The following is a 20191-nucleotide window of genomic DNA, read 5'->3' on the forward strand; positions in this document are numbered from 1 at the left end:
TATGTAGTAGGCAGGAAGCACAACACGCACTTACCTGTCGACTTCGATAACTGTCCATTGCCATTGCGACTGCCGTTCATTCCGACGACTCGGTACCAGGCTCCTTGTGACTGAATCAGGTGATGACTGTGTGAGTCTAGGGCACCTGCCAGGAAGGCTAAAATGGGCGTTCAAATGACTATCAGCAACTTCTATTCTCCATCGCCCGAATCATCATGGAGCAAAACGCCCTCTCATGGCATTCAAGACATCATGTGGGGGAGATGCTCATCATACTGGCACCGTGTCAATGGATTTTAGTTAACGCCGGTTTCAACTTGTAACAATCTTAATACAAGGTGGACAAATTCAAATTTTTGAAAGAGGAAACCTGCATGACTCAACAAATCCCCTGTCACAGTACAGTACTATATAGTGAGTGCAGAGACGTCAAGCCTTCGACTTGATAACTCGTCGTTACCTTTTGGTGGCGTAGTGGCATAGTACTGCACTCCTTATGTCATTCCGTGACATCCCCCCTGCCTCACACTTGCATTTGCATGGCACCTAAAGATACACCATTATCAAGGAAACGAGGATCATACCAGTGAACATGGAATACATCCACCTACCTACATAAAGGAAGGCTCATTATTGAAAAAAGTGTTCTTCATCCCGTTATTAGACTTCACCAAACTCTAGTTATTACGTCATGTGCCTCCTCTAGCATTCCAGTGCGACCTAGTTGAGACATACAGTAGTGCAGATACTCATGTTTTCTGTTTCTGCTTGCTTCCTAGTAACAGCGTCAAGTGTCTGTGTAACCAATCCCAACCCAAGTGTGATACCTGCCCATAGGTAATAACATACTACTGTGCATAGCCTCTCTGTAGCAGTGTGCTTGAGGATCAACAGGAGGCTTGATATTTGATATGTTCATTTACCCATCGTCCAAATTGACTACTCAAACTCTTCATTTACCGGTGCTGTGGTGGTGAGACAAAGATGGCTTGTCTGTCACAGACTGAGTAAGGTAACCTTAGATTGCTGTATGCAGGGAGATCCTAATGTGTCTCTAACCGTTACCCTAATTACTTATAGAAAACAAGTCATAGATTTGGCCTGTGTGTACAACCTGGGTACAGGACTGACAAGTTAAAGCAATGTAGATTTGGACTTATGCCATTCTGTTTTTACGTCATGCTGCAGTCTCGTTTTGGAATTTGAGATGTGCTACTTCCATAGCTTCATGTGTTTTGAGACTTGGTTGATTAATAACCCTGAATGGTACCGGCCACAAGGCTCTCAATCTACTACAGACGTCGAATGGCTCATATAAGCTAGTTGAAGCCCGTCGAATTAAGGGTATACTACAAAAATTATACAATCATAACTCATCCGTTTCTTCATCATCAGACAGCCAAATTGAGATCGAACGCCTATCTGGCTTAACTCCGTCCGGGCTGGGTACAACCGGTAGAGGCATACGAAGCGGACTCTCAGTAGGCTCTGGCTTGATGTTATGTATCCCCCTATTGACACTTTGCGCCGGAAGATCTTCTTTATCCACATCTGCCTTAAATTCCAAAGAACTATCGGTGTGATTTGGGTCGGCGGCGTCCACCTCCAGCTTCACGAGGTTGCTATCATCTACCTCCGTCTTCACGAGATTCTTATCCTTTACCTCCATCTTCATGTCACCTCTATGATTAATGTCCTCGGATTTCCCTAATTGTTCGGCACGGATCTTGTAGAACGAATCGAGGCAGTTTCTGCGCTGCTCTTGTGTCATGCTCTCGACGGCAAGAGCGAATTCTGTAACACTGGCAAAACCGAACTCTTTAGCCATACTGCAGAACTGGCGTTGCATAACATCACCTGGTGGGTTGAATTCGGAGTGAAAGAATTTATGATCCTCATTTGCTGAGTGAGCTTGCTGGGTTTCCAAGAACAGAGCTAATCCAGAGAGGCCACCCTCTGGGTCCATTGCCTTCTCAGCCCATCGGGATATTTCGTTCTCGATTTTAGACGACCCAATCACTTCCGAATTTTCATGAGTGTATTCAACGCCTTCACCAGCTAGAATAGCCTGTATCGGGTCACTCTTAGCCTTGTTGGCAACATTCGGCTCCTGTATCACACCGCGTTTGTTTCTCGGAGCTGTGAGCATGGTAGAGAGCTGCTTTAGACCCCCAGTCTCATCATCGGCCCCTCCTTCTTTCTTGATAGAAAGATCCTTTTCTGCAGCCTGAGCAACCTCATCAATGTTAATATCAATCATCTTGACACCTGCTCTAGCTTCGGCCACATTAGTTTTATTCACGATATTCCGAAGGACGCCTTCGTCGCCGTTATAAGTCAGCAGATTCTGTATGCCGAACAGCTCGCCTTTGCTCTGGTGTTGGACGCCTTTAAAATAGCGACGTTCATTCGATGCATTGTACCCAATGTTGGCCTGTTGTTGTTTGTAAATTTGCCGTGCATATGTGATCTCTTCGATCGTTCCTACAGATATCAATCTGTATACATCGACATCACGTACTTGACCAATTCGGTATGCACGATCCTGTGCCTGCAGATCATAGCTTGGATTCCAGTGCGGATCCATGATGACGACCTTGTTAGCAGAAGTGATGTTGAGACCAACCCCGCCTGCCTTTGTTGATATGAGAAAAATGAATTGATTCGGATCGCAATTGAAATTATCGACGACACCTTGACGATCCTCATACGACAGTGAGCCATCCAGGTAACTGACGTTGTACAATGTTTTGTTGAAGAGCTGTTGTAGGATATTGAGTAACCTTACGCTATGAGAGAAGACCAAAACTTTGTCGCCGTTCTTATGCCAGAACTCCAACAGTTTCTTGAGAACCTTCCATTTTCCACAGTATTCAGGATTGGCAAGGTTGAGGATTGAGTCTCGACTTGCATAGTGTGTTTCCCAATCGCGCGGTGCTGCAGCTTGCAGGATCCGAATTTCTCTCTGATATTTATCGGCCAGGTCGGTAGTACGCGGCATGAGAAGATTGAAGTGATTGGCCAGCTTCTGCAGCGATATAATGAGAGGGAAGGTGAGAGCTTGCCATTTTTCTCCATCAGCATTCATCTCGAAGCAGCAGTGCCCTTTCGTATTGCCTGAGCCGCATGGGCACTGGTCAAACGATTCTAGAACAAATTGTGCGATTGGACTAGAGAGAATGTTCTCATATGCCTCTCGCTGCAGATCCGATAAAGGACAAAATACTACTTTATCGCTCTTTTTGGGTAACTGGTCGGCGATCAAACTCTTGAGGCGACGTAGGAAGAACTTGGGAAGAAGGTTGTCTCGCAACTTCTTCGCCGTCGTACGCGCCGTGCTCAACTGGTGGAGGGTAGCGTCGTGACTCTGGCCAAGAGCGAGGGGCTGGGCGACCATGCGCTGCCATTCTCCAAGTGTGCCAAAACAATCTGGATTAGTCCAGTTTAGCAGCGCCCATAGCTCCTCATAGTTGTTCTGAATAGCTGTTCCGGTCAATCCGATTCGACATAATGAGTTGACCAAATTCATGGACTGCGTGATGCCAGCCGCTGGATCCTTTATGCAATGGCATTCGTCAGCGATGACGATATCCCAAGGCACAATGTTGACTTCATTTGCGCTGTTCTTGTATGTCGTATATGTCGTTACCATAACCTCAAGTCTCCCAGCCTGGGCGGTACCAAGAACATCGTCACGCTTGGAACCATGGAAAACATCGACGACCCACCATCCCCATCTCTCTAGTTCATTTGTCCAGTTCTTGATCAAAGACCCTGGGCATACGATCAGAACCCGGGGATACCAATCATCCTTGGTGCGCCTATACTTTCTCACTGTCATATAAAAACGTATTAGTCCAGTTCCTTATTACATACTTTCTAGAATTACGCAGATGATGGTGGCCATGTTTCAGGATCAGAAGTTCACGTACTGCGGCAACAGTTAGCGCTAGAAGACAACAGGTCATTCTACCAAGTCTAGGTCTCAGAACTGGCACGGTAGATTTTGATACATACCTCCGTTTTGCGTCACGGCTGTCGCCAGTTTTCCCGAAGGCGACAGTCAAGAAAGCAGCAACTTGAACAGTTTTCCCCAAACCCATATCATCCCCAAGAATACCGCCGCGCTGATGTATGAAAAGGTCGTACAAAAACTGCACTCCCTGGATCTGATAGTCTCGCAGATATTGTGCGAGAGAAGCCGGTATAAGCCCGCCAGCGATCTTGATGTCCTTGTATGGGTGGCAAGGATTGATGCCACTAGTGGATCCAAACTGTGGCTTTTCTTCGAGATCTGCAAGCCGCTCGTCATCGGAAAAGTACACATCTGAATAATCTGGCGGCAGTCGTAGACCTGCTTCGTGAAAAGCTTGGCAATTCTCATCGAAGGCCTTACGACGTTTCTGGAAGTAGGTAGGCAACGATGTGGACAGAGCAGATTCATCTTCTGAGGCAGTACTACCGTTTAAATTCGGTTTGGCCTTGCGGTCGGCAGGTTTTCGTGACGACCTACCCCTCGGAACAGCTTTTTCTTTACCTTTGACAGTGCTAGGTTTCTTAGAGGTAGCCTTCCGCTTTTTGAAGGTTGCATGATTCCCATCAGATTCGTCGCTCCAGTCATCGTAATTGGTTGGTTTGGTAGACAGCTTACGCTTTGTCAGGCGTGACTTGTTGACTTCATTGCCCGCAGATGCCTCGGAAGCTGTGCTGTCGTCATCTGGAATGACGATGGGATCTGATGGCCGCACCATTTTCGTGTTTGTCACGCATCGCACTCATACTGAAGGCAGAAAACATGACCGCATGAAAGGCTGGTCTTGTAAATGTGATGAAGAACGATAGCTTCCAGTGTTGCCAAATGCACATCGCGAGGTCAACAAAGAGAGCTTCCATGTAAAGTGGGGCGACGCGAGAAGACGTGCATCTGCCTTGCATCACGTGACAGCCACGAATGACGACGTAGAGTTCTTCGCACCTACCTCACAATATTACTATCCATGAGTAGTATTGAGTACCTAAGTGTATAAGTAGGAATTATATAACTTCGACTATTATCTACATACCTACCTAGATAAGGTAGCAATTCGTGCTCTACACAACACATACCTATAGTACCTAAAGGACCTACCTACTTATGCGGGAAGGGCTGAGCAATTGCGAAGGTACGATATGTACGGAACTTGAAGGCACTACTCATACAGACTATAAGAAGGATCTTGCTTAGCAGTAGAATTCCCCTCCCTATAACCTCAATGAACTGGGTACTTTTGACCCGCTACACGTGTTGGTAGTGATCAACCAGGGTTTCGTTTATTTCTCCGACGTCGAGACTGTGCAATGCATATGGCCAGACCCTCGAAGAGGAGTTCCAGAAGCTGTACGACAAAACTCACATACCCAGAAAATGACCAGCGCTAAAGCAGATTGGCGATCTGCGTGAAGGGTTATCTTGCTTAAAATTTCCCGTTTAAGTCTCAAGGTTTCACCCTATTCTGGTCAGCTGCCCAAAAGAAGGTTTCTGGACAGCATTAGGCTACACGGCCATGTTCGCCGGGAAGACTTGTGTAGCAGTATAAAGAAAGATCTAGCTCAACCCGATATGATAGCTCCTAGAGTGCCAAGTTGTAGACTAAATATCTTCTACAGTCTGTTTCAAGAAATTTCTAAGGGCATAGCACCTCTTCGTGAAGAAGGTTCACATTAATACGCAGTCTAACTCGGCTAAGCTTCTTTGGTCTCACAGATACACCTATCCATTTGGTCTTCTACCACCGCATTCTATCAGATATCTTCCTATAACTCTTCCTTCAGCGAGTTCGAAGTTGACGTTACCGTTGTCGCACTTAGCTATGCGACTCTGTTTCTTCACAAGGAAAGACTTAATATGGACTTGTTATCAAAGTATCTTCGACGACGGGTAAAGGAGCGTTTAGATAGGATGGAAGACAGCATCTCACCGACATTGTTGATGGCAACCGACTGGCTTAACAATTGGCTGTATCAATATAGTGGAATTATTGATGCACCATTAGGCTGCGATGATCTCGACCTCAAGGCATTTGCCATCGTAACGGCCCAGGTTCTAAGCCGAACTGAACAAGTCCCCGACGCCGTGAGCCTGGACATCTTAGCGAAAGTCGCCGCCATCGTGAGTGAGATGGATTGCCACAAGGGAATGGGTGATTTACCGCAACGATGGATGGATAAGCTGTGGGCTGAGGAGTCTTCTACGCCGTTCTGGAGCCACGAAGCGACACATTGGATATATGCCGCTGGGGTGTTTAAAGACTCTCACAAATACCGAGAAGCGACGCGCGAGTTAATGCTGCACTGGAATAGCCCAGCAATGCCCGTTCAGCTTCCGATAGACGGAGATATCATATGTAAGCTACCTGACAATGTCCTTCAGAGAACGACCTGACGCCTACAGTAGTCGAAATGAATAGGCGGAGAAAGAATACTCTCTATTCTATTGTTTCAATTCTCACTAGACTTATCGATGACACGCAATTCATTATAAAGAGATGCGACGGGTCTGATACAAGTCTATTTCGGGCTGGTTAGATCCCTCGAGCCATTTATTCTATCCTTAAGCAGATTTAGGGCTGCATTGCTCCTACATGCTCCCAAGACATGTGCTGAACTCTTACTATTTTCGGCGATTACTAACTTCAGCACGCAAACAGTACTCAGGTCATTGCCGTCCACATACTTCAAGTGGCCGGAATGGGTCGACGATGTTTCAATTATCGAAGTGATGGACGACATCGCCCTCTTGGAGCTACGGTGGTCATCTGCATGCATCACTATTCCCAGCTGGTTGAATGATCAACTTCGGATTACAAGATATTGGACGCCACGAGGTGTCAATTTCGAGCTTCTTATGAGCGATGCGAAGAGTGTAGTGGAAGGGTTAAAAGGTATCGATATACCAAAACCAGGTCAATTAAAATTCGATAACGTTAATCAACCATCCCCTAAGATGATAGCTTCCTGTAAAACGGGAAGGGCACAGATGCGTTTGGAAAGGGCTGTATTGGCCAAACTACAGGCTAAGATCCGACTGCTGCAATTATGATCTTCCACAAATCGGGTGGTAGTGCCAGGCAGTACCAGAAGTGAACCCCAAACTTCCATTTTAGCTCACTGACAATTCCCCTGGAGCAATGAAAGACCATTTCAGACTCAACCTTGACTCCTATACGCCCTATACTTTGCATGTGCCTTGAAATCATTTGTACGCCCACCAATCTATTTTCAGTACTATAGTAGCTCGAAGTCATCGAGTTTTTGACGATAGGCCATTATGTTCCGCTTGATTTTGCTGTTTGCTGTCCATGTGACTAGGTCTTCTTGGTTTCTTGTAACAAAGAAGGCAGGGTCTGTGATACACTACAACTCACCAAGTTAGTGACTGTTGTGTGGAGTTGTCTCGTACAAGACTCCTAGTAGAATGAAGCTTACCTCTACTCCCACGCGTACATGGCCCTGTTCTATCATGGTCGTCGCACTGCAAGACGTAGGTCAGCAAGCTATAACTTTGGCATATATGAGGAGTTATTAAATGTCTACGCACGCCTGGACTGTCTCGGCCATCCGTAATCGGGTCATTACGACTGGAAGTCTCCGTCTAGCCTATAGGGAAATTATTAGCATGTAGAATCAACTGTGAGCAAATTCACGTACCATGGCAGAAACAGTTACGCCGTGCTCGACATTAGAGAGCTTAGAAGTCGATGAGAGAATACCCATGTCGTAGAGTTTCTCTAATAGAAGCTTCTCGTGCTGTGTTCTCAACGATCAGTCGTTGTTCGCACGTGATGAAGGAGAGGGTTGAAGGCAGAAGTGGTCGTACCTTTTGGCGTGTCGCACTCTCTGGAGGTAGAAGGGAGAGCCTATGGGCGAGCTGTCGTAACGACTAATCCATGGGTTAGAGACAAGCGATCACGATTTGGTAAGAGCTTAGATACTCACGCCACAAAGCTTGTTGTACCTGTCCAACGAGCGTCAGCATGTGGTGTCTTAAGTGAGGCGTTGCTAGTTGGGCATACTTCTGATAGTCTCCTCTATCCTGGATCATATCTGAGACCGAGAATTAGTAGTCGTTTTCACTTGAGGGTATTCACACAGCACGATGAATTCCCGGAAGTACCTACATCTCCGTATCACTGCTGCATCGTGGTGGTCGTGATCTTGCTTCCAGGTAACAAAATCCGTCTTCTTTAGCCTGCCGGGTGTTAGAATGACATCCTAACGAGCGATGGTCTTAGTGTAATGGATGATGGAGTTCTGGCAGCCACCACACGTCACATGAAAGCTAACAAGGCGGAAGTGACCATACTGGATTGTTCGTTAGCAATGCGCTTCTCTGGTGCGACGGCCGGGAGGCTCTATAAAACCCTTACCAGTTTGGATTCATGATGTTTGAGCTTGCGAACCATTTTGACGATCTCTTACTCGTCAGCGGTCTAGGTAGAGTCGATGAAAACAGTTGGATTCTTGCAAAGGAAAGTTATCAAAAGTAGGTGACAAGAATATTAGTAGTCGGTTGATGGGGTGGGCTGAGGTGCATTGATACCTTTATAACAAACTTCTTGAACGAGTCCTCTCTCACCCTAAAAATGCGGCGATAATGAAAACAGTTCAGAGGATGATCCTAAGACGCTAGGCACCGCTAGCTGCGGGCGATTGGCCAATCAATCAATCAATCTGATATCCACTAGTAGACACTCTGCAATGACCGGGTACTACTAAGTACTGCTAAGTACCTACCTTAGGTATCGAGGGTACATACCTAGTACTGTAAGTATGTAGTGTGTGATCTGGGGTGTTCTCCACATTGCCCCAAAAACCATTTGCATAACGGTAGACCCAAAAGCAATTAATACGGATCGCTACCCATTAAGCTAAGTGACTAAGTATTTTACAGAAACGGTTCCGTCAGGGGGAAACGTCAATTCTTGATCCTGTTCACTCCTCCTCTCAATGTCGCCCTCACTCTACCCCATCGACAGTTCCAGATAATGCAAACGCCGAAACCCAACATGAATCGCTGTGTACAACAATGCTATACCGAATTCCCCACAACTAGTAGAAATGCTCCTGTCCACGTCAAGCGCCCTTTCGGACATATATGGCTATACCGAATGGAGCCTCAATGTACTCATGATATGGAAAGTCGAACTCGCAGTAATCGTTCTCAAGCATTTCTGTTACCCTTGACGGTTCTTCGTCTGCGAGGAAAAAAGTTCGATCATCATCCATCAGTTGACTGCGGTGTGTTAGTTGAGTAGTATTAGGAAGTACCATACTTCATGGGATACTCACTATGGAAATCTCGCCCATATGATAATACCTGGGCGGCAGATATCTGCCACGATCTGTTTCACCGAGATTGTAGGGCAAATTGAGACTAGAACGCTAGAACCATCCAACGCCAAGAAAGCGTGAGGATCGTCAAGGACCTCCAGCCCCTGATGGGATAAAACGTCTTTATCTCGTTGAGTATATGCTGGGTCTTGTACATAACGCTTACACGATACCGACACTACGCGGCGCTGGAGTAGAATTGACTGAATGGTGGGTATCAGCGCATGTTGATAGATTGCCCGGTGTTGAAGCTTCGTTCCCGCGCAAAGGGACCCTAATGCAACACCAAAAATCTTGTTTAAGACGGCAGGAGGCTTCACTGCATTGAGTACTGCTCGAAGCTCATTGCAAAACTCCCTCCTTATCCACACTCGCCGTATGCCTGAGAACACTCCGCATAGTCCATCCACAGAGGACACGTGCTTATTCTTATCATGATCGTTATCATGTTCATTAGCACCACCATCAGGGTTGGTTCTGGTGGTAACCTCAATAGTCATGGGAAAATACGGATCCGTACACTGGAGATCCTCGTTGTCACCGTCATATGCGAGGCGTTCGATCCCGACGTAGTCAATCACACTATGGGCTCGGTTAGCATCACTGCTAGAGAGTGAAGATCTAGCATAATTACCAGTGTGAGTCACCAGGTCTTTCTTTGTCATGGGATGGTGTCGGAGGAACCAGAGAAATGTCTAGTTCCTTAAAGCTTCCATCGATACGCGGTAATGTGGCAATACGTCGCTCAAGACCACTCGACATATCTTCCTCACAGAGCCTGAGTTCATTGGCGACCCATGCCATAGTATATTTTGTAAACAATTTGGCGCCAGTATCATAAAGAGCCCTCGTGTGTGATGCCGTGCCTGCTTGAGTGGTGTCCACAGGACCCGATTCTTCTGAGTTGATGATGGTTGACATGATGATAATACCAAATTCAATAAAGAGATTACGAAACTGAATGTGGAAGTAAATGTGTATACAAGGAGGAAGAGTGAAGAATACGACCCGGCTCTGAAATTACCGGCGTTTAGATCTGCCCATCGTAAAGATGCTGCTAGCCCAGCTATCCAAAGTTCAGGACATAGTCACAGCCGGGCGTAACAGCCAGAGTGAGTGAGTTGTTACACATTCCGAAAGATAGGGAGTTGCCTTGCTGCAATTGCAGTTCTTCTTTCAATGTCAGTCCTCTTTGGCAGGTGACATGCCGTCTGTGTGGTCTTTCCAGTCCGTGCTCAAGTCTAGTAGCATGACGTGCTTCCACAGGTACGGTGAGTTGTTGGCGGCAGGTACTGCTTCTACTCATGTGTAGATTACGGGTTGGGCCGAGATATGGCTTCTTTGCTGGAGCTGGATTGCGAAGGAAAATAGGTTCGGCTGTTTGCTAAATACCTAGGTAAGTACGTTTTATACGCTTAGGTATTTACGGAGGTTAGGGAAGTACTACCTAGGTATATACTCGCGGATGAGTGGGTCTTCGGTACTCATCAAGGTACCTACCGATACGTTACGGGTCCACTTTATTTCTACAAGTCACTTTTCTGCTGGACGAGGCTCAAACTCGAGTTGGCACGCTCCAAGCAACGCCAATCAGCCATATCGTCAAGAGAGAAGCTGCTGCAGTGGTCTCTCACCAACCTACGATGCCGCCCCGGATACCAATTCTTTCCGCCTTGCGGCAGGGCATGTCCGTCCCCAAGACGCCCACAGCACCGCTCTCGACAACAGCCGCCCCGCAAGCCCGTAAGCTCAGCCCTTAGCACATCCAGATGCTTGCCACGCCGCTCTATCTTGTTTCCCGCGTGCTTGAGGTCTCACACAGAGGTCGCTGACGTTTTTTGTTTCCCAAATCCCTAGTTCGAGACATCAAGAACTCCACAGCCTCGATGCTCAGCATCGACAGCACAAACTCGGGCAACGAGACCAACTTGGCCAGCGATGTATACAGGAGCATACGAAGCATGGGGCGCAACACGCTCGCTGGGCGCCAGCGGGTCACAGAAGACCTGAGTACAAGATCTCGCAACGCTGACTACATGCGCCAGCTGCCGCGTCGGTGGCGCACCGGCGACGTCTATTCCCCCCACGACATGAGTATCTCCGAGGTCGACAAGTGGCGCAAGACCACGGCGCGCAAGCAGGACCTCGTGGATCTGTTGGGACTCCGGCCCCTAGATATGTATAGGGTGAGCACTTCCAATGATCTTGTAAATCCAAGAGAAGAATTCTGCTAACGTCGAGGGTCCTCAGAACTTCTCCGTTATTTCCGAATTCATAACTCCACACGGCCGTATAATGCGCTCTGTAGAGACCGGCCTGAGCCCAGTCAACCAGCGCAAGATGGCCAAGGCGATTAGGAGGGCGATTGGTCTGGGTTTACACCCCAGCGTACACCGACATCCCGAACTGTTACTGAAAGGGCCAGACAAAATGCTTGCACAACACATAGCTACCCAGAATAAGGCCTTGAGAGTTTAGGACAACATCGGATATACAACATCTTGCCGCTTTTATTATGTACAGATAGCAAATATCCATGATGTATAAAATTGTATTGTACAGATTCATGCCTTCCACGGCTGCGAGACCTTAAAATGCAGCAGTCCGTCTTCGTCTTTCTTCCGATGATGCGTTTTGATAAGGGACCTCCAAAGTGGTGGGTATTCGTGTTCCGCCCAGGACTCAAAATCCTCCTTCACGTCCTGGGATGGCAAGGCATTATACACGTAGGCAAAGCTGCATATCTTGTTAACATAAAAGTTATTTTCGGAAACCCCCTAGATAACACTTACGTTAGAAAATCTGGCCGTTTCCCTATGATGTTGTCGTAATCGTCTAAAAGCACCTTCACGTCCGGCAAATGATTATGGGCAGCTAATGTTGTCAAGTATGCTGCATAGACGTGTTCTGGTATGTCGACCTCCATCCTATTAAGTTTGGCCCAAAGATCCCTGGCAGGTACGTCGCCATAGGGTTGTGCTTCATAGGCGCGGAAGACAATTTCAAGAGTTGCGTAGGATGGTCCTTCAGGTGATGTGGTAATCTCCTTCCAAAAGTCAAGTGCCCTGTGTGAAATATCGCACGCAATGTAGCCTATCATCAGCGCGTTGTAAAGTCGTGTGTTGAGCTGTATAGTGGTATCCATTTTCGCCATATTGTGGATCATCTTCAAGCTTTCCCCGTCTGGGCACCGCCCAAGTCCTTCCAAGCAACGGACGTAAGTGTCTAATGTTGGCCTATGCCGTATACTGTCATGTGAACGCATATGGCCAAAAACGTGGCAGGCCATATCTGGACGTCGCCTATCAAAAAAAGCGTCCATGATGGATTCTCGATTCTCAGTCTCGACCTCAGGGAAGAATTGGCGAAGGAGAGCGTAGGCGTCCCATACCCTTGCTGTGCTGTTTTTCTTATCCAAACAGTATTCAACAAAGGACTTACGTACCATCTCCCTCTCGGCTATGCTGTAATGTGCCGTATGGAGCGAGAGAGTATCAATGACTTCGTATGTCTCGTCGTTCTTCATGAAAGCCATGCATATTGAAACCACCGTCTCTGGATCCAAGGTTACGTGCCGTTGCTCTAAATAGCTCGTCACGTCAAGTATATTTTCATAATTGGGTCTTGAAGATGAACATAAGCCACGTATTAACTTATTAAGAATAGGCAGCTCTCTCTCGTTAGAAGTTGTTTCAAGGCCGCGCAGTGCTTGGAAAGTCGTATATGCGCCCTGATGGTCTTTGGCGCGAAGTCGGTACTCCAGTTGCAACATGTAGGTCGACATATCTGGTTGAAATCCCATTTTCTTAGATAGCGAGATAAATCGTTCGGCCATATATGGGTCATCCTGGTCAATGGCGCACCTAATGAGGGCATTAATGGACCCTATATTTGGCTGAACTTTTGGCTTATCCTTTGTATGGTCCAAAGCGACGTTAAACATGTGCTCGATTTGGTCAATTCCCTTGCCTAACAGGAGGAAAGCAAACTGGAACGAAACATCCCAGCAACTTTTGTACTCGCCTAAGGAACCAGTTTCAAGTTGAGCGATAAGATCTTCATATATTTCCATAGCCCAATCTCGCTGGTCATTGCGAAGAGCAAACTGGAGAATCTCGTAATACGTTTGAGGTGCCGGGTGTGATCCTCTACGAATGGGTCTTGCCCACCAGAATTTAGTTTCCTCAAAATTGTCGCGCTGCGCAAAAAAGCTTGTCATAACACCCTGCATGCTAACGTCATATAGAACTCCAGCTTTCACCACTTCTCTAACAACCTCCCGGAGCGCCTGCTCTTGTCCTTCTTTTGCGAGGCCATGTAAGAGGGGAAGCAAGCTGTGCCTTGGTTGCTTCGCATTTGAAAGACTGCCCAGAAAAATATCCTTGGCCTCGACTGCTCTCCCATACTGCGACAGTGCAACTAGGAGAGAGTGCAGGAATTTTGACTGGCCAAGCTGGTCCTTGAGGCGGAAGTCCAAGGTCACATTGTGGAAACGTCCGGATTCTATGTTCAATTCTCTTCGCCTTGCCTCCCTAAACAAGGCCCTCGAGAGCTCGAGATGAGCTTGTGGGTCATCTCTTGGGGGTCTCTCCAGACATTGCATTGCCATGTGGATATCGTCTAGGGAGAGCGGGACATCCTCAGCGGCACTGCGCTGGATGAAATACTCGAGCACTTGATGTGCGCACAAGGCTTGCGTAGAGTTTACTACACGGTAGTACCTCGCTTTATAGCCAAAAAAATCTCGCCATGCTTTGACCAGGTCGGGGATTGGGGGTAGTCGAAGATTCTCGTTTTGAGCAGCTCGGTACGTGAGTAGGGTTTCGTAGCCCGGCTCGGCCTCAATATCCTTCAGGATGCGAGGGGGTTTTTGGAATAGCTTGAGGAAGGATCTTCGCTGTACTGTTCTGGCAACTCGACAGCCGACAGGGTATGTGCGAAAGCTGGGTCGGGGAGCTGGTGAACTGAGACTCGACGTGGCCATGCCCCGAGTCGCAGGCGGCGGGCGTCGCAAGACATGGCGAGTCACCTGCGACCGCATAATTAGAGACACAGACTATGTATGGCGGTTTCTAAGGGTTGAATTAGCGTTCAATTGACGTTGGTTCCCAGATGTGAGCTGCTCCGTATACTCACCTGCACATGGCTGAGGTTGTCTGCGAGGCCGAACCAAGTCCAGTTCCAGCTTGTCGTATAATGAAGCTCCAACAAAGATGGATCCAAGCTCCCGGGGCGCCCGTCATTCGTGATAGACTGATACCGGTGCTAAGTCGGTAGGTATGGCGATTAAGCATTTTACCTCCAACGGCCCGTTGGGAGCATGCTACAGCTGTTACTAGCGCTCCACACCTGCCACAGCGTCATCATACGCCTACTTAGGTAGGTAATTGGGTTGAGGATTTGCGCTTCTTGCATTTTGTACCAAATTTCCAATCAAATAAATTCATCTATATTCAAAATATTCGTGTATCTGCTCAGAGCTCCGTCACACTAACGCGCTCTAGCTTTCGATTATGTCTTCCTGCAGCTCGAATGAAGAGTTCTAAATCCAATTGCACCATGATAGACTTTGGAATAGGTATGGCCAGCTCTCCAGCGCGATGTCTATACGAATTGATATAGGCATTCGTGACATATTGGAGGTCTCGAAGAAATAAAGCGCATAGTAATATATGGAATAGTGGTATGAAAAACTATACCTGGTACTTTGCGGTTGATTGCTTAGGATGCTAGGTTCATACCAAGCGAAAGTGAAGGTTCCTCAAGATTACCCATTGACTCCAAATATTAGCCTTGGAATAAAACCTACATGTAGATATGCCGTCGGCTTTTGTAGGTTTGATCTTGTGCATCCGTGTGCTTTATCCTTGTCAGGTCCTCAAAGTCTTGGAATGTCTTTTGAATAGCAGCAGAAGCTAAGCAATTGCGTCTAAGTCTCTGTCTAAGTGGTGCTCCAAGCTTGCCTACATTATTATACTACATACCTACATATACAGCATGACACAAGTTTCTGCTCTCGCCTACCAACCAATGATATTCCCGATCATCATGTGTAGGCACCATATATAGGCTTCAAGTATCATATGCGCCTCAAGTGCCATATGTACTATGTGTGTAAACCCCTGGCGTCGGATAGTTCCTCTCCTAAAGCTCTCGTACGCCACGCTATACCGCCTGAAAATGTGAATGCATATCCGCGCCGCTTAATCGCGGTTATAGACCCTTTTACCAGCAACCCACGTCTCCTTGACGTGTAGAGAGCGAAGTTCCTCAATATCCAAATCCTCTAGACGTTTGTCCAAAACGATCCAGTCAGCATACGCGCCAACCTGTATCACTCCCGCCTTCCCTTCCATGAAACCGCCGTAAGCAGGCCCTTCCGTGAAACCACGGATCGCCTGGTCAAGCGTCAACGCCTCCTCCGTATGCCAACCATCGACAGCACCGTTCACGCCGAGGCCGGTATGCGGGCTTTTTCGTGTCACCGCAGCGTAGATACCTTGGAATGGATCGGCTGGTTCGACGGGGAAGTCACTGCCAAGTATTGGTCCGATATCTAGGAGTGAGCGCATCCGGTACGCTTCCTTCTGCGTGCGGTCCTTGCCGAGTCTTTGTTCAGCGTACGCCATGTCAGAAGTGGCGTGAGTCGGCTGGATAGATGGTATAATACCAATAGCGTGCATGCGCGCTTGGTCGTCTTCGTGAATAATCTGCGAATGTTCGATACGAAATCGGTGGCGCGCTTGGCAGTCTGCGAGAGACTCGCAGGGGCAGAGGAGCCTCAGAGCGGCAGTCTGAGCATCGACAGCGTAGCGGTTGGCGAGGTCACCGATTGCGTGAATGTTCACCTGGAATCCCTTCGTGGCCCAAGACACAGCCCTGTATGTCAGTTCGGAGGCATTTACAAGCAGAGAACCTGAGACCCCTGGCCGGTCAGAATAATCATCGATCATTGCACTGCCCCAGCTTCCGAGAGCACCGTCTATGTGAAGCGTCAGAAATAGAACGTGTTGGGAAGTTCAGGGCTCTCAGGACACTCACCTGCGAATAGTTTGACGCTCTGGATGTTCAAAACCCCATCTGAGTCATTGTATCGCTCAACTGGATCAGGACAGACTGCATTGCGATCGTAATACTCTGCCATCGCATAGACTCTAACAGTCCAATCCTCGCTCCCTACCAACTCTTTGAAGAGATTGAGATTACCCGCACTAACGCCGGCATCGTGCATTCCCACCAAACCGTATTGGTTGAGTTGTTTCATTGCACTTTTCAAGAAGGCTGATTTCTTCTTATTGTCCGGTTTTGGCCACAGAGCCATGACGGGAGCCATAGCGTTGTCACAGAAAACACCCATTCCCGGGTTTCTCACAATTTCCCCTCCAGGAATATCAGGTATATCTTGTGGTAGAAGATCCAGAACGGCCTGAGATACCCAGATACAATGCACGTCTACGCGATCGAGCATAATGTACAAGTCCTTGAGGCGCTCATCCGCTGCAAACTCATCCTTTGAGCATGTCAATCTAGCAGACCCAAGAAACGAAGCACACAGCAATCTATAGGTATGGCAGAGACCAACTTACAGCGGTCGGCATAGCCCCAAGAGCCATCTGATCCCACCCAACACCTCTAATCCATTCCTGCGTAGTGCCTGCCTCGGGATGTTCGTCTACGTATTTGCCGACGCGGCCGCGGATCTCGTCCATGGTCGTCGAACCAAAGAGGTTGACTGAGTTTAGGAACTCGCCATACTGAAATAAATGCCCATGGCCGTCCCAGAGGCCGGGCATGGCATATCCTGGGTGTGCATTCGCCGCCCACTTAGAGTCGCTGCTCGCGCTAAAGACCTTGTAAAATTTTCCCGTTGACGATACGGAGAAGCAATTCACATCTTGGTCGGCGGCACCGTTCGTCCGGACGCCTTGGTAGCAGTGTGTCTCTGCGAAGAGAGCGTCGGCGGCATACTGGCCTAGCGTGAAGAGACTACCGAGCCCAGCGATAGTGGCTGCAGAGATTAGCCAGGCCATGTCTCGTCTTGTCTTGATGACTGGTGGAAGACCACCGGATTGTTAACTACGTTTGAACACCAGAGCCCAACTTAGAGTAGTTATCTAATTGAGCATCTAGGTACAACAATAACTAAGGTTTAGCTCGAAGAACTAACAGTAAGGTCGAACTACCCTAATCCAAGGTAGTCATATCTGTGTCAATAGAGCCTTGATGTTTAGTTGTGTGGGGTTAGATAGATTATAGACCGTCAGTCGGTCCAGTGAAAGCTGAAACCGGACCTTGTACTACATGTATATTCGATAGCCCATATTAATCTACAGAATATCTAAGATCACCTCCCCATTCAAAGTTGTTTGCTCCCGCCGATGTCGCGTTGTGTTTCACTACGGGTGTTGTGTCTGTCCGGCCATTCAGACGGCATCATGATTCGCTGCCGATGTTAATAGATAAGACAAAAACCCCGGTCAAATGTCAATTCGATGCTGTGTATCTTTCCTGATCAGGTAGCATACTCGTACCTGCATGAGCTAAAATACATACATATAATCGCAGCCCCAAGGATCGATCTATTATTATGTTACAGGCCAATTCAACCTCTTGAGGTGGCTTTAGAATCATACATGTCTGACGAGGCCAGCGGGTATTGAACAGATATCATTTTAATCAGATTTCTACGTAGGGTAGGTAATATTAGCATAGAATTCATAAATAATATATAAACTTCGGTGTCCTAACTTAGTAACCTGAGTACCTAGCCCTAGCTCCCGTATCTCGCATTCTCGCGACGTGGCGCGGACAACTTCTAGTTTAAGGCTATTCCCAAATAAACACCGAATGCCCACGAGTATTCTGGGTGCAGACACTTGTACTGCATTTGGACAGTCTTATTGAAACTCAGCAATACGAAAATCCCGTACGGCGGCCATCGGTTTCCGGCATACCTAATCTAAGGTTCTGGTTGATCTCACCGTCTCACTATCTGGGTACTTAGGTAGCATACACTCACAAGAACCATGCGAAGTGGTGGGGCTATTGATCGGTCTGGGGACATAAGTAGACGGAGCACGTTCTGAAATAGTTACCGACGACAATATTGTAATAAACTTACTCATTCTGTCCGTACCTCTCGTATATTTAACCTGCAACTGTGCCGATACCTAGCGTTTCAAACATATAAAGTAGTCGATCATTCCGACTATCTCAAATATTGAGTTTATATTACCAAGCAACAAAGCTTACGGTACTCAACTCAAGCACTTACTTGGAAATTACCCCGCCATAGTACGATTACAGCAACTCGACACTCACTAGCAATGGCCACCTCAAAAGCCGACCTCGTCAAACTCGCCGAGACAGACGTGAAAAGCGCCTTACAGCCAGAGCAATATGGGCCGGTGGTATCCTCGCCGCCCTTTGTCTTCGTAGATGGCACATTCAATACGCGAGATCTGGGCCTCGTCCCCGAAAGTCCCATGCGTGCAAACTACGCCTTCCGGTCCGGCGCCGTATCTAACCTGACGGACAACGGGAAGGCCGTGCTGACAGGAAAGCTGGGCGTGAAACGGATTTTCGATCTGCGCTCGCCCGAGGAACGCAGCCGCATGCCTGATCCCGTCATTGACGGTGTTGAAAATACCTGGATCCAGAGCAGCAGCCCTGACTCTAAGCCTGACCTGGATACCTTCATCGCAGGAGAGGGTGAGGCTGGCTATGAGAACATGTACCTCGAGGTCATCGAAATTTATTCTGAGAGCTGGAAGGCTATCCTGGAACATGTCCGGGATCGGCCTGATGACCCCTTTCTTGTCCACTGCACAGGTGAGTGGTGGCTCATTCTCCTCCCCTGCCATCTATATAATATGCACATCACGGCATACGCGACAAGTTGATGAGTAAATGGCCTCTGAATAAGATGAAAACTAACTATTGTTTCTTCAGCTGGGAGAGACAGGACAGGTATTTTCAGTGGTCTGCTCCTCGCGCTTGCCGGCGCATCAGAGGATGCCATTGTGACCGACTGGCAACTGACGCGTATCGGCACCGAGCCAGTGCGCGCCATGCTTCTCGAATTCGCTAAAAAGGGCACGAATGCCTCGAGTGACGACCAGCCTGGGTTTTACAACCTAGTTAGTCTGAGAAAATCTTGCTGGCAGGCGTTTGTCAAGGGTGTAGAGAAGAAATATGGCGGATTCGAAAACTTCGTCATGGACAAGCTGGGCTTTTCGCAGGACGATCTAGCAAAGATCAAGAAGAATTTGACGAGTGCTTAGGTTAAGAGACATGTAGTCGGAACAATATCACTGCGGCCAACGAGGAAACTTAGATGGTTTGTAGATAGAGTTACCATATATGAGACACCAAGTATGATGCCTTGTGCCAACTGATTGACTGGTGCGTTTGAGCAAAGCTAGGAAGAATATAAATCTTTACAGTCCACTAAACCATCACATACGACCATAGCCATTGGAAAACTCGGGGTCCCGTCTGCTCCCCCTTTGATAAGCTAATGAGCGTTGAATTAGTAGTTGGGTCGGTGACGACCAGCGAATCCTCAATGTTGTATGTTTTGCCCTTTTTTTTTAACCTCCATTGTAGATAGTGATTCCGGCTGAGGAGCTGAACTGTAGCCTAGCATTATCCGCACAACATTTTATGTGCCGGGGGGGTACACTGCGCATGTCATACTTCTTTGGGCGCAATACTCATAACTATTCATTAAATAATGCTAACTACTGCGTGACATTTCTTCAACCATACACTGAATTAGGATTAATAATCTACTAGTTGCTGGTTTGGTTGGTCAAAACCA

General features: G+C 47.6%; 8 protein-coding genes across 8 annotated transcripts; 3 read left to right on the forward strand and 5 right to left on the reverse strand.

Moving 5' to 3' along the window:
- Positions 1–1366: 1366 nt before the first annotated feature.
- Positions 1367–4751, reverse strand: F5B22DRAFT_637073 (P-loop containing nucleoside triphosphate hydrolase protein; the record flags this gene model as incomplete). Its single annotated transcript, XM_047977380.1, has 3 exons — positions 1367–3199; positions 3230–3821; positions 4018–4751. 3 exons carry the CDS (start codon positions 4749–4751, stop codon positions 1367–1369), a joined length of 3159 nt encoding a protein of 1052 aa, XP_047829823.1.
- Positions 4752–5632: 881 nt separating this feature from the next.
- F5B22DRAFT_231051 (uncharacterized protein) lies at positions 5633–6661 on the forward strand. Its single transcript, XM_047969859.1, has 2 exons — positions 5633–6383; positions 6434–6661. The coding sequence occupies exons 1-2, from the start codon at positions 5885–5887 to the stop codon at positions 6562–6564; spliced, it is 630 nt and encodes a 209-aa protein (XP_047829824.1). The 5' UTR covers positions 5633–5884; the 3' UTR covers positions 6565–6661.
- Positions 6662–7263: 602 nt separating this feature from the next.
- On the reverse strand, positions 7264–8441 carry F5B22DRAFT_647561 (U3 small nucleolar ribonucleoprotein IMP3; the record flags this gene model as incomplete). The annotated part of the gene is made up of 10 exons (XM_047978886.1): positions 7264–7392; positions 7465–7510; positions 7577–7635; positions 7687–7785; positions 7856–7918; positions 7975–7993; positions 8052–8082; positions 8157–8250; positions 8323–8340; positions 8406–8441. The coding sequence occupies 10 exons, from the start codon at positions 8439–8441 to the stop codon at positions 7264–7266; spliced, it is 594 nt and encodes a 197-aa protein (XP_047829825.1).
- A 670-nt stretch (positions 8442–9111) lies between these two features.
- Positions 9112–10290, reverse strand: F5B22DRAFT_647562 (uncharacterized protein; the record flags this gene model as incomplete). Its single annotated transcript, XM_047978887.1, has 3 exons — positions 9112–9271; positions 9328–9951; positions 10004–10290. 3 exons carry the CDS (start codon positions 10288–10290, stop codon positions 9112–9114), a joined length of 1071 nt encoding a protein of 356 aa, XP_047829826.1.
- A 722-nt stretch (positions 10291–11012) lies between these two features.
- On the forward strand, positions 11013–11847 carry F5B22DRAFT_647563 (ribosomal protein S18; the record flags this gene model as incomplete). Its single annotated transcript, XM_047978888.1, has 3 exons — positions 11013–11112; positions 11227–11555; positions 11620–11847. The coding sequence occupies 3 exons, from the start codon at positions 11013–11015 to the stop codon at positions 11845–11847; spliced, it is 657 nt and encodes a 218-aa protein (XP_047829827.1).
- Positions 11769–14731, reverse strand: F5B22DRAFT_231069 (complex I intermediate-associated protein). Its single transcript, XM_047969860.1, has 3 exons — positions 14506–14731; positions 12162–14441; positions 11769–12105 (listed from the first exon to the last, which is right to left on the reverse strand). Exons 2-3 carry the CDS (start codon positions 14408–14410, stop codon positions 11934–11936), a joined length of 2421 nt encoding a protein of 806 aa, XP_047829828.1. The 5' UTR covers positions 14411–14441; positions 14506–14731; the 3' UTR covers positions 11769–11933.
- A 179-nt stretch (positions 14732–14910) lies between these two features.
- Positions 14911–17683, reverse strand: F5B22DRAFT_610795 (amidohydrolase). Its single transcript, XM_047975236.1, has 3 exons — positions 16956–17683; positions 16411–16879; positions 14911–16351 (listed from the first exon to the last, which is right to left on the reverse strand). Exons 1-3 carry the CDS (start codon positions 17397–17399, stop codon positions 15573–15575), a joined length of 1692 nt encoding a protein of 563 aa, XP_047829829.1. The 5' UTR covers positions 17400–17683; the 3' UTR covers positions 14911–15572.
- A 709-nt stretch (positions 17684–18392) lies between these two features.
- F5B22DRAFT_610798 (protein-tyrosine phosphatase-like protein) lies at positions 18393–19841 on the forward strand. Its single transcript, XM_047975237.1, has 2 exons — positions 18393–19200; positions 19321–19841. Exons 1-2 carry the CDS (start codon positions 18696–18698, stop codon positions 19650–19652), a joined length of 837 nt encoding a protein of 278 aa, XP_047829830.1. The 5' UTR covers positions 18393–18695; the 3' UTR covers positions 19653–19841.
- Positions 19842–20191: the final 350 nt, after the last annotated feature.

This window comes from Xylaria bambusicola, assembly GCF_022495145.1.
Source record: "Xylaria bambusicola strain CBS 139988 unplaced genomic scaffold F5B22scaffold_27, whole genome shotgun sequence".
Taxonomy (NCBI): Eukaryota; Fungi; Ascomycota; class Sordariomycetes; order Xylariales; family Xylariaceae; genus Xylaria; species Xylaria bambusicola.